General features: G+C 46.4%; 1 protein-coding gene across 2 annotated transcripts in view; it reads right to left on the minus strand.

Annotated features, from left to right (window-relative positions):
• Positions 1 to 12975, minus strand: part of LOC149435695 (transient receptor potential cation channel subfamily M member 2-like) — a 155722-nt gene that overhangs the window by 26630 nt on the left and 116117 nt on the right. For both annotated transcript variants that reach the window (XM_089662481.1, XM_089662480.1), the window contains exons 22-24: positions 12662 to 12843; positions 12215 to 12314; positions 2568 to 2622 (exon numbers count right to left, since the gene is read on the minus strand). In XM_089662481.1, coding sequence (XP_089518607.1) covers positions 2568 to 2622; positions 12215 to 12314; positions 12662 to 12843 — 337 coding nt within the window. The remainder of the gene's footprint in view (positions 1 to 2567; positions 2623 to 12214; positions 12315 to 12661; positions 12844 to 12975) is intronic.

Here is a 12975-nt window from a genome sequence, read left to right on the forward strand (position 1 = left end):
AGTGAATGCAGGGACCGAGGAGACCGGATATAGTGAATGCGGGGTCCGGGGAGACCGGATATAGTGAATGCAGGGTCCTGGGAGAGCGGATATAGTGAATGCAGGGTCCGGGGAGAGCGGATATAGTGAATGCGGGGTACGGGGAGACAGGATATAGTGAATGCAGGGTCCGGGGAGACCGGATATAGTGAATGCAGGGTCGGAGGAGACCGGATATAGTGAATGCAGGGTCCTGGGAGAGCGGATATAGTGAATGCAGGGTCCGGGGAGACCGGATGTAGTGAATGCAGGGTACGGGGAGACAGGATATAGTGAATGCAGGGTTCGGGGACACCAGATATAGTGAATGCAGGATCCAGGGAGATCGGACACTGTAGTGGGGTATAAAAGACACTACTGGGGGGGAGAGGGGCAGAAGACACTGCATTGGGATATAAAGGACACTACTGTGGGGGGAGAGGGGCAGAGGACACTGCATTGGGGGTTAGAAGACACTACTGTGGGGGCAGGGGGGCAGAGGACACTGCATTGGGGGTACAGGACACTACTGTGGGATGAGGGGGCAGAGGACAAAGCATTGGGGGGGTTTACAGAAAACTACTGTGGGGGAGGGGGGCAGAGGACTCTGCTATGAGGGGGCGGAGGACTCTATTGTGGAGGGTGGTGATGTGAAGGTGGACAGGGGACATTGCTGTGGGGGGTGATGTGAAGGTGGACAAGGGACATTACTGTGGGGGGTGATGTGAAGGTGGACAGGGGACATTACTGTGGGGGGTGATGTGAAGGTGGACAGGGGACACTACTGTGGGGGATGATGTGAAGATGGGCAGAGGACATTGCTGTGGGAGGTGATGTGAAGGTGGACAGGGGACATTACTGTGGGGGGTGATGTGAAGGTGGGCAGGGTACATTGCTGTGGGGGGGTGATGTGAAGGTGGACAGGGGACATTGCTGTGGGGGGGTGATATGAAGGTGGGCAGGGGACATCACTGTGGGGGGTGACGTGAAGGTGGAGAGGGGACATCACTGTGGGGGGTGATGTGAAGGTGGACACGGGACATTAGTGTGGGGGGTAATGTGAAGGTGGACAGGGGACATTGCTGTGGGGGGTGATGTGAAGGTGGACATATGACACTACTCTAGGAGGTGATGTGAAGGTGGACAGGGGACATTGCTGTGGGGGGTGATGTGAAGGTGGACAAGGGAAATTACTGTGGTAGGTGATGTGAAGGTGGACAGGGGACATTACTGTGGGGGGTGATGTGAAGGTGGACAGAGGACACTACTGTGGTAGGTGATGTGAAGGTGGACAGGGGACATTACTGTGGGGGGGTGATGTGACGGTGGACAGAGGACACTACTGTGGGAGGTGATGTGAAGGTGGACAGGGGACACTACTGTGGGAGGTGATGTGAAGGTGGACAGAGGACACTGCTGTGGGGGGTGATGTGAAGGTCAACAGAGGACATTACTGTGGGGGGGGTGATGTGAAGGTGAACAGAGGACATTACTGTGGGGGGTGATGTGAAGGTGAACAGAGGACATTACTGTGGGGGGGTGATATGAAGGTGAACAGAGGACCACGGGCGGACTGACAACTCATGGGGCCCCCGGGCAATAGGGGATCATGGGGCCCCTGTGTCCTTGCCCATACTCAAAAAAGCCTATGAAAAAGGTACCAGGGGCATCTCATGGGGCCCCCTATTGACCCCGATCCCTTGGGCAGTGCCCGAGTTTCCAAATGGTCAGTCCGCCCCTGCAGAGGACATTACTGTGGGGGGTGATGTGAAGGTGGACAGGGGACATTACTGTGGGGAGTGATGTGAAGGTGGACAAGGGACATTACTGTGAGAGATATTGTGAAGGTGGACAGAGGACATTACTGTGGGGGGAGATATGAAGGTGGACAGAGGACATTACTGTGGGGGGAGATATGAAGGTGGACAGAGGACTTTACTGTGGGGGGAGATATGAAGGTAGATAGAGGACTTTACTGTGGGGGGAGATATGAAGGTGGATAGAGGACTTTACTGTGGGAGGTGATGTGAAGGTGGAGAAGGGACATTACTGTGGGAGATATTGTGAAGGTGGACAGAGGACATTACTGTGGGGGGAGATATGAAGGTGGACAGAGGACTGCTGTGTAAGATATTGTGAAGGGGGACAGAGGACTTTGCTGTGGGAGATATTGTGAAGGGGGACAGAGGACTTTGCTGTGGGAGATATTGTGAAGGGGGACAGAGGACACTACTGTGGGGAGTGATGTGAAGGGGGGCAGCTTCCTTTTGCTAAGAGCAATCCATGCGATCTTGGTCACCCAATTGTCGCAATTGTGAGCAAACTTTTGGAACTGTGGATGCTTTCATGTCTAATTTGATATAACTTATTAGCTGCTTCTATCATGGTGAACTTTTCTGTGTGAAAAAAAGGTTAAAAATGTAGCTTGTGTACAGTGTTGCATGGCCGCGCAATTGTCATTCAAAGTGCGACAGTGCTGGAAGCTGAAAATTGTTTGTGGGCGGGAAGGGGCTGAAAGTACTCGGTATTGAAGTGGTTAAGAAATATACCTGCTCTTCCAGAACAGTCAGCTTTTTCTCCAGCAGACACAGCATGGCGGAGACACTGCACCAGACACAAATATGGCACGTCAGGAATACATTATATAACATAAATGTAAAAGCGGTATGATATTACAGACACAGCACTTTTCTTAGTTCAGCAGTCAGGGTAGCAGACAATAATCAGATATTAGAATCTCAATAAACTGCTCCTGAGCCTGGAGATCGAAGTAATTAACACCTAGATGCAGGGACGGACTTACCATTCTGGTACTGCCCGAGGGCCCAGGGTCAGTAGGGGCCCCATGAGATGCCCCTGGTACCTTTCATAGGGTTATTTGGGTGTGGTTTGAGTGTGGGTGAGGACACAGGGGCCCTATGATCCCCTATTACCCAGGGGCCCCATGAGTTGCCAGTCTGCCCCTGTCTAGATGTCAAGTAGCTTCTGACAGTCTTGTGTGTGAATAATGATGGACAACTGTCTCCTCATCAGACCATTGGCTGCAGAATCAGCAGGGAAACAGGTTATCCACCTAAGGACCAGGCTTTTTCAGGAATTTTGTGTAACAATCAGGGTTTTTTGCTAGAAAATTACGTAGAACTTCCAAACATTATATATTTTTGAAAGCAGAGGCTCTAGAGAATAAATTGGTGGGTTTTGCAATTTTTTTATGTCACACGGTATTTGCGCAGTAGTTTTTTAAATACTATTTTTTGGAAAAATACTTTTTTTTTTAATTTTAATGCAAAAAAAAAAAACACAAAACGTAACCTATTTTTTTAAATATAAAAGATGATGTTACACTGAGTAAATAGATACCAAGCATGTCACTCTTTAAAACTATGCACGCCTGTGCAATGGCAATAAACGATGTACATTTTACTATCCATAGGCAACGCTTTAAAAGCCTTTACAGGTTACCGCTTTAGATTTACAGAGGAGGTATATTACTAGAATTAGTGCCCATGGCCTGACCTTTGTGGTGATAACTCACATGTGTGGGACGATCACAGTTTGTGTGCGTGTTGGGCCGACACGTGCTTTCGCCTTTGCGTGCAAGCATGTGAATAGGTAGTACTGCATACTCATTGGCTTCCAGATGCCAATAAGCCCCCCACCCGCAGACCCCCACAACCACAGCCCAGGGTTGTGGGGAAGAGGCCCTTGTATCCATCAACATAGAGACAAGGTGCTTTAGGGAGGAGGAGCACCCCCTGCCCCAAAGCAGCCCCCCATGGCGAGGGCGTGTTGCCTGGTACGGTTCAGGAGGGGGGCGCTCGCTCGTCCCCCCCCTTTCTTGACCTGCTGGGCTGCATTCTCGGATAAGTGTCTGGTATGAATTTTGGGGGGGACCCCTACGCTATTTCTTTTTAAAATTTTGGCGTGAGGGGTTCCCCTCAAAATCCATACCAGACCCAAAGGGCTACGTTGTTTTTTGTTTTTTATTTTAAAATAAATTGTCAGGCAATGCCGACAATTCTTTTTACATTCAGCTGTCAGCGGGGAACCCCACAGACAGCTGAAACAATGAATGTTTGACTACTAAAATGACTTAATATCTCATGCGGTATTTTAGTAACTGAGCAGTATCTTACCACCTCACACCTTAGATGTAGTAAGATACCGTTCAGTAATTTGCTTGTGTTCGAAGTTCACATTCGAACATTCTGTAGGTTTGAATGTGAGACCGTGAACCGAACAGAGGGGTGATCAGCCCATCAGTAGTCACAGGTCACACACCATGGCAAGACTGAGAACAACAAGGTAGATATACCACATCAACAAGGTAGATATACAAGTGAAACTCGAAAAATTAGAATATCATGCAAAAGTTCATTTATTTCAGTGCAGCAACTTAAAAGATGAAACTAATATATGAGATAGACTCATTACATGCAAAGCAAGATAGTTCAAGCCGTGATTTGTCATCATTGTGATGATTATGGCTTACAGCTCATGAAAACCCCTAATCCACAATCTCAGAAAATGAGAATATTACATGCAATCAATAAAACAAGGATTGTACATAGAACAATATCGGACCTCTGAAAAGTAGAAGCATGCATATGTACTCAGTACTTGGTTTGGGCCCTTTTGCAGCAATTACTGCCTCAATGCGGCGTGGCATGGAAGCTATCAGCCTGTGGCACTGCTGAGGTGTTATGGAAGACCAGGATGCTTCAATAGCGGCCTTCAGCTCCTCTGCATTGTTCGGTCTCATGTCTTTCATCTTTCTCTTGGCAATGCTCCATAGATTCTCTATGGGGTTCAGGTCAGGCGAGTTTGCTGGCCAATCAAGCACAGTAATCCCACGGTCATTGAACCAGGTTTTGGTGCTTTTGGCAGTGTGGGCAGGTGCCAAGTCCTGCTGGAAAATGAAGTCAGCATCCCCATAAAGCTCGTCTGTGGAAGGAATCATGAAGTGCACCAAAATCTCCTGGTAGACGGCTGCGTTGACCCTGGACTTAATGAAGCACAGTGGACCAACACCAGAAAATGACATGTCTCCCCAAATCAACACAGACTGTGGAAACTTCACACTGGACTTCAAGCATCTTGCAGTTTGTGTCTCTCCATTCTTCCTCCATACTCTGGGTCCTTGGGCCTCTCCATTCTTTCTCCATACTCTGGGTCCTTGGTTTCCAAATGAGATGCAAAAGTTGCTCTCATCAGAAAAGAGGACTTTGGACCACTGAGCAACAGACCAGGTCTGTTTTTCTTTTGCCCAGGTAAGACGCTTCTGATGTTGTTTGTTGTTCAGGAGCAGCTTGACAAGAGGAATATGACATTTGAAGCCCATGTCCAGGATTCATCTGTGTGTGGTGGCTCTTGATGCACTGACTCCAGTCTCAGTCCACTCCTTGTGAAAGTCCCCAACGCTTTTGAATGGCCTTTTCCGGACAATCCTATCCAGGCTGCGGTCATCCCTGCTGCTTGTGCACCTTATTCTTCCACACTTTTCCTTTCCACATAACTTTCTATTAATGTGCTTTGATACAGCACTTTGGGAACATCCAACTTCTTTTGCAATTACCTTTTGAGGCTTTCCCTCCTTATGGGGGGTGTCAATGATGGTTTTCTGCACAACTGTCAGGTCAGCAGTCTTTCCCTTGATTGTGATTCCTACTGAACCAGACTGAGAGACCATTTAAAGGCTCAGGAACCCTTTGCAGGTGTTATGGCTTAATTAGCTGATTAGAGTGGGACACTTTGAGCCGAGAATATTGCACCTTTTCACAATATTCTCATTTTCTGAGATTGTGGATTTGGTGTTTTCATGAGCTGTAAGTAATAATTAGAGATGAGCGAATTATTCAAAAATTCGGTTCGGCTGATTCGCCGAATTCGCCGAATAAATTCGCTTCGAGCCGAATATATTTGCTGCGAATTTAACTTATAAAAAGGGTGTTTCTAGGCTTCAGAGAGACTTTATATTAGTGCAGAACACTGTACCTTTAATTTAAATGCCCTTGGAGTCTGCTGGGGAAGAGAAATAATACTGTCAGTCAGTATGACATGCAGATGAGTGCCGTCGATCTTAGAATCACCGCACACTTCACTCATTTGGGCAGTCACGGGGCCAAAACCAGAGTGTGGAGCCACAGTGTGGCGGTGGAGGCAGCAGCAATGGGAGGCCATACAGCACCCTATGACAAAATGGAACCCACCAGCAGTGTGAGGAGACCTGAAAGTGGCACATGGCAGAGTGTGGCGATGGAGACAGCTGCAATGGGAGGCCGTACAGGGACCCATGACACACTCTGGACCTGGCAGCAGCATGAGGAGGCGGTACAGGGGCCCATGACAGATTACGGGCCTGGCAGCAGCATGAGGAGTCGGTACGGGGGCCCATGGCAGATTACGGGCCTGGCAGCAGCATGAGGAGGCGGTACAGGGGCCCATGGCAGAGTGGCAGAGCGTAAGCAGCTAAAATTGAAGGCCATACAGAGGCCTATGTTAAAAAGTCCCCCCAGCAGCAGCGTGGGGAGACGACTATCAAGAGTCCAATGGCAGAGTGGCGGAGCAGAAGCAGCTTCAATTGAAGGCCATACACAGGCCTAGGTTTAAAAGTCCCTCACAGTTAATTCCAATAACGAACTCTACTCCTCTGTGCAATCTACTTACGAGACCCTGGGCAGGTCTGGGTCCAATTTGTGGTAGAGACTGGTTTTGTTCAGCCATGCTTGAGCGAGTAATAACAGGTCTGTGCTGCCCTTTGGTGTCTGGCTTAATGCGCACAACACTGAACGTCCCAGCGTTTGTCAACGATTTGCCGTTAAGTGATGCAAACCCGCTGAACCACGTTCATGAGGAGCCGGTACAGGGGGCCATGAATCAGTATGGACCTGGCAGCAGCGTGAGCAGACGACAGAGGCACATGGCGCAGGGTGGCGGTGTAGGCAGCATTATTCTGAAGCCATATACAGGCCTAGGTTAAAAAGCGGAAGCCGTCAGCAGCGTGAGCAGACGACAGAGACACATGGTGCAGGGTGGCGGTGGATGCAGCAGTATTCGGAAGCCAAACACAGGCCTCGGTTAAAAAGCGGAAGCCGTCAGCAGCGTGAGCAGACGACAGAGGCACATGGCGCAGGGTGGCGGTGGAGGCAGCAGCAATGGAAGGCCATACAGCACCCTATCACAAAATGGAACCCACCAACAGTGTAAGGAGACCTGAAAGTGGCACATGGCAGAGTCTGGCGATGAAGTCAGCAGCAATGGGAGGCCGTACAGGGACCCATGACACACTCTGGACCTGGCAGCAGCAAGAGGAGGCGGTACAGGGGCCCATGGCAGAGTGGCGAAGCGTAAGCAGCTTAAATTGAAGGCCATAAAGAGGCCTATGTTAAAAAGTCCCCCCAGCAGCAGTGTGGGGAGATGACTATCAAGAGTCCAATGGCAGAGTGGCGGAGCAGAAGCAGCTTCAATTGAAGGCCATACACAGGCCTAGGTTAAAAAGTCCCCCCAGCAGCAGCGTGGGGAGACGACTATCAAGAGTCCAATGGCAGAGTGGCGGAGCGGAAGCAGCTTCAATTGAAGGCCATACACAGGCCTAGGTTAAAAAGTCCCCCCAGCAGCAGTGTGGGGAGACGACTATCAAGAGTCCAATGGCTGAGTGGCGATCCGGGAAGTCAGCGTTGTGATTGCAGATGCAATGCAGAAATTCTACAAAGTAATGCCGTGGGTGCGAAGAAGATCATATACCGTCGTACTTCCATCCATAAGACGGAACAACCTGCGAACCGGGAGCTTTATTGCCCTGACCCACTGAGCAGCTTCTGGGATTATATGGATTTAACTCTTTGAACGTACAATAGTGGTTGTGAAGCAGAAAGTCAGTTTATTTAGCACAATCGGTCAATTGCAGCTTGCCGTTGGCTGGAAACTGTACGTTTATGTCACTGGAATGCACTAATCACCCAAAAAATATTACCGCCACCCGGCGTGTAAATGGATCTAACTCTTTGAACGTACAATAGTGGTTGTGAAGCAGAAAGTCAGTTTATTGTACACAATCGGTCAATTGCAGCTTGCCGTTGGCTGGAAACTGTACGTTTGTGTCACTGGAATGCACTAATCACCCCAAAAATATTACCGCCAGCCGGCGTGTAAATGGATTTAACTCTTTGAACGTACAATAGTGGTTGTGAAGCAGAAAGTCAGTTTATTTAGCACAATCGGCAATTGCAGCTTGCCGTTGGCTGGAAACTGTACGTTTATGTCACTGGAATGCACTAATCACCCAAAAAATATTACCGCCACCCGGCGTGTAAATGGATCTAACTCTTTGAACGTACAATAGTGGTTGTGAAGCAGAAAGTCAGTTTATTGTACACAATCGGTCAATTGCAGCTTGCCGTTGGCTGGAAACTGTACGTTTATGTCACTGGAATGCACTAATCACCCCAAAAATATTACCGCCAGCCGGCGTGTAAATGGATTTAACTCTTTGAACGTACAATAGTGGTTGTGAAGCAGAAAGTCAGTTTATTTTGCACAATCGGCAAACTGCAGCACCAACTGTGCACGACAGAGTTACCACCAAAAAAAAAAAGGGTGTATGTCACTTTAAATTTTCGATTCTTTGATAGCTGTGGCCCTAAGTAACGATTCTGTGTCCCTGAGTAACGATTCTGTGTCCCTGAGTAACGATTCTGTGGCCCTAAAGTCTCTGTGGCCCTAACTCTGTCCCTTAATACACACAGGTCTGTCTCTCTTGAATGACCGGAGGCTAATGGAGAATTCTAAGATGGCCGCGATTTATAGCTCCACCATTACACAGTGCTGGCTGGCTGCTGATTGGCTAATGCGATCACATGTCATGAATGCATTATGGGTCAGCGCGCCTTGTCTGCGCGCCTTCCCAGAGATCCCCGCCCCATCTTCTCTGTCCATTTTCTCCGTCGCCACACATGTCGCCGCCATTTTTGGGAAAATTCGATTCGTGCATCTGAAGTTTGCTAATCTTCGGATTCGTCGCGAATAGAATTTTTCCAAATCTTCGGAACGAATTCCACTTCGTCATGTTCGATTCGCTCATCTCTAGTAATAATCATCACAATTATGACAAATCATGGCTTGAACTATCTTGCTTTGCATGTAATGAGTCTATCTCATATATTAGTTTCAGCTAATAAGTTACATTACTGAAATGAAGTTTTGCACGATATTCTAATTTTTCGAGTTTCACCTGTACTGCGTCAACAAGGTAGATATACTGCATCAGCAAGGTCTCTCCCAGGCAAAGATGTCAAAGCAGACTGGGGTTTGAAGACGTGCTGTTGAAGTTCTTTTAAAGAAGTACAAAGATACAGGCAATGATAAGGACTGTAGACGTAGTGGTTGGCCAAAGAAACTTAATGCAACAGATGAAAGACAAATCATGCTTACTTTCCTTCAATATCAGAAGATGTCCAACAGTGCCAACAGCACAGACCTGGTGGAAACCAGTGGGAACCAGGTACACCCATTTATTGTTCAACTGACCAGAAGTGGTCTTCACTAAAGAATTGCGGCCAAAAAGCCATATCTCCAATGTGAAAACAAGGCTAAGTAACTCAACTATGCATGAAAACATAGGATTTGGGGTGCAGAAAAACATCAGCAGGTGCTCTGGACTGATGAGTCAAATTTTCAAATATTTGGCTGTAACAGGAGGCAGTTTGTTCACCAAAGGGTTGGAGAGCAATACAATAATAGGTGTCTGCAAACAACAGTGAAGCATGGTGGAGGTTCCTGGCAAGTTTGGGGCTGCATTTCTTCAAATAGAGTTGGAGATTTGGTCAGGATCAATGGTGTCCTCAATGCTGAGAAATAGAGGCAAATACGTATCCATCATGCCATACCATCAGGGAGGCGTGTGATTGGCCACAAATTTATTCTGCAGCAGGACAATGACCCCAAACATATAGCCAATGTAATTAAAAACTATCTTCAGTGTAAAGAATAGGCAGACCTGGATGTGATGGTTTGTCCCCCACAGAGCTCTGATTTCAACATAACGGAGTCTGTCTGGGATTATATGAAGAGACAGAAGGATATGAGGCAGCCTACATCCATAAAAGGTCTGTGCTTAGTTCTCCAAGATGTTTGGAACAACCTACCTGCCAAGTTCCTTCAAAGTCTGTGTGCAAGTGTACCTAGAAGAATTGATGCTGGTTTGAAGGCAAAGGTGGTCACAGCAAATATTGATTTGATTTGAATTTCTCTTCTGTTCGTGTACTTTCCATTACTAATACGTCTATTTCTAAAAGCATTGTTAATTTATAGCATTTTTTGAACACCTGCCTAAAACTTTTGCACAGTAATATATATTTGCCCATGTGTGGTCAGCCAGTAGGATTTGGAAGTCCCCTCCTGTGGTGGCCAGAGGTATTGTGAGCTTTGATGTTTGCTTTTGCCTCTTCTAAAAAGGTCTACCTTCATTTCCCCTCCACCAAACAAGGTCCTGTCTCTGGCTGGCTAGTTGCTAGTAACTTTCTGCTGTGGGCTATCAGAATATGCATGCTGTTTTACGGTTACCTGTCTTCAGACTGGGAAAGGTGGGGTTCTTGTGACAACTGACTGGCATGCTGTGTCTGTCTCACGTTCCCAAAGACGTGAGACAGACACGTTACCCTGCATATTAGCCAGCCTCCCTCATCCCTGTACTTTTCCATGACATTTTATATATAAAAAGACTATAGCTACTATACCCAGACCATACTCTGCCAAGAGCATGCCTGGCCAGAATAGTAAATGGTAATAACTTACTGTAGTGTTTCTCAACCTTTTTTTTCAGTCAAGGCACCCCATTCTAAAATGTAAAAAACTATTCTAATAGTTCTGTGTAACGCAGCAACATCCACACATGTAGAACACCCTACATTTGAGGTGATTTATTCTTACAAATACACTTTTGCACACTGGTACTGACTAGTACAGTAATACCTTGGTTTAAGAACGCCTCGGCTAAAGTAATTTTCGGTTTACAAATGAAAATCCACTGAAAATAATGCCTTGGTTTACAAATTTTGTATGAATTTCTTTTGCAATACGATGTGTATGTCATTGCTGATTTTTAAATGCAATTGCTGGCTCTTTTTTTTTTCTTCACTATAGCTCACAGAATTATCTGTCACTTTCCCCAAAGTTAACGGAAATGTTGTTTCTTTTAAGAAACTAAAAAGAAACATTGTTTGCCCCCCCCCCCTTTCCTGACCTGCCAGGCTGCATGCTCTGAAAAGGGTCTGGTATAGATTTTGGGGAGGACCCCCACGCCATTTTGTTTTAAATTTTGGCATGGGAGTTCCCCTCAAAATCCATACCAGACATGAAGGGCTTGGTATGGATGGGAAGGGGGACCCCACGCAGTTTTTTAAATTATTTTTTTAATTGCCGGCAATTCTTTTACATTCAGCTGTCAGTGGGGAACCCCGCTGACAGTGAAATATTAACACATGGTTGTCACTACTAAAATACCGCATGACTTGATAAAATAACTCATGCGGTATTTATTAGTGTTTACTTTTTTCTGATCTCCGGAACAGATTCATTGGTTTTCAATGCATTGCTATGGGAAACAGAGTTTCGGTTTAAGAATTTTTCGCTATAAGAAAAGTCCTGCAGAACGAATTAAATTCTTAAACCGAGGTATTACTGTATTTCAGTGTTTCTCTTCTCCCTCAGTTTTTCTCCATCACTGAGCTAAATGTGACTGCAGCACTGATGGAGAGGGACAGGGGAGGGAGAAACAAGGATGGTGTGTAGGTAAACAACATCCTCCTTAACAAATGATGATGTCATTGGTTGTCAGGACGCTGGTGGCTAGAAGGTCATAATGGTGTATAATGAAAACCTGTGGCTTTGTGTAAATAAAAGGCAGGCCACCCGCTGGCTAGTATACAAGGTTTGGGCAGTTCTTACACATTTGGCCAAGACACCCCTGAAGAAACCTTAAGGCACCATGGTTGAAAAATGCTGACTTACTGTATAGTTAGCAAAAATGTACATAGGGAAGGGGTACTTCATTAAAAGTCCATAAACAATTCACAGCACATGTTAACATTGACAGGGGAATAAGTCAACCCTGGGCCCACCAGTGTCTTAAATGAAAGCTCTCTCTGTAGTTACCCATGAATTTTGCAGCAAGCAGGGCAGCAGAGATGACATATCTTACCTTTCAGCTTCTTGTTGTTTCTTCATCTGTTGGTAGTTGTCCTTCATGAAGGATTCCCAGGAGAGCAACGAGACTTCTTGTTCTTCATCCAGCTCCCACCCTGCCAGTAGGTAGAAAGTGGCATCATCAGTGTCGTTATCCAAAGCTTTTATTACAATAATGTCTAAAGTGTATGGATGTCCATGTGTTCTGTACAATCAAGAAGGAGCATACATTTTTTAACATGTGTTGGGAGAAATTTGGATAATGTGAACATTGATGACTGAAAGCTTCAGGAGTCCAGAATAGCATTTATGCCCCATCATGCAACTTTAGCTTCTTATCCCAAGTTTGATGTTTGGTTTATCCCAAACATCTGGTCATCCCAAACCAGCTCCCACATGGAAGGAGCACAATGGCAGAGTCCTCGGTGGTTAAGTCTGGGTTTAGCTTTATTAGCACACTTACTTAGAACTTTGTGGCCCCTGGCTTGATATCTACAAATGCCGTGTTTCAGGAGAATATATAAGTGAGTGAGTAGGATGAATGGAGGAGGAGCAGCGGGACTCTCATTATATTCCTTAATGAGACCAAAACGGTGGAATTTCCAGACCTGATCCGTGTTTTTTTCGACATCTGCGAATGTGTAACTGTCAGACAGGAAAGAAAATATGGTTACCCTCCAATGCTATCGGCATTTTAAAATATCCTTTTTTATAATATTCTCACAGATTCAGCTACTGAAACATGCTGAATTATTTAAGAAATGCAACTCTGAGTTA

This window comes from Staurois parvus, unplaced genomic scaffold (genome assembly GCF_062004578.1).
Source record: "Staurois parvus isolate SC_StPar_1 unplaced genomic scaffold, SC_StPar_1.0 ptg001481l, whole genome shotgun sequence".
Lineage (NCBI taxonomy): Eukaryota > Metazoa > Chordata > Amphibia > Anura > Ranidae > Staurois > Staurois parvus.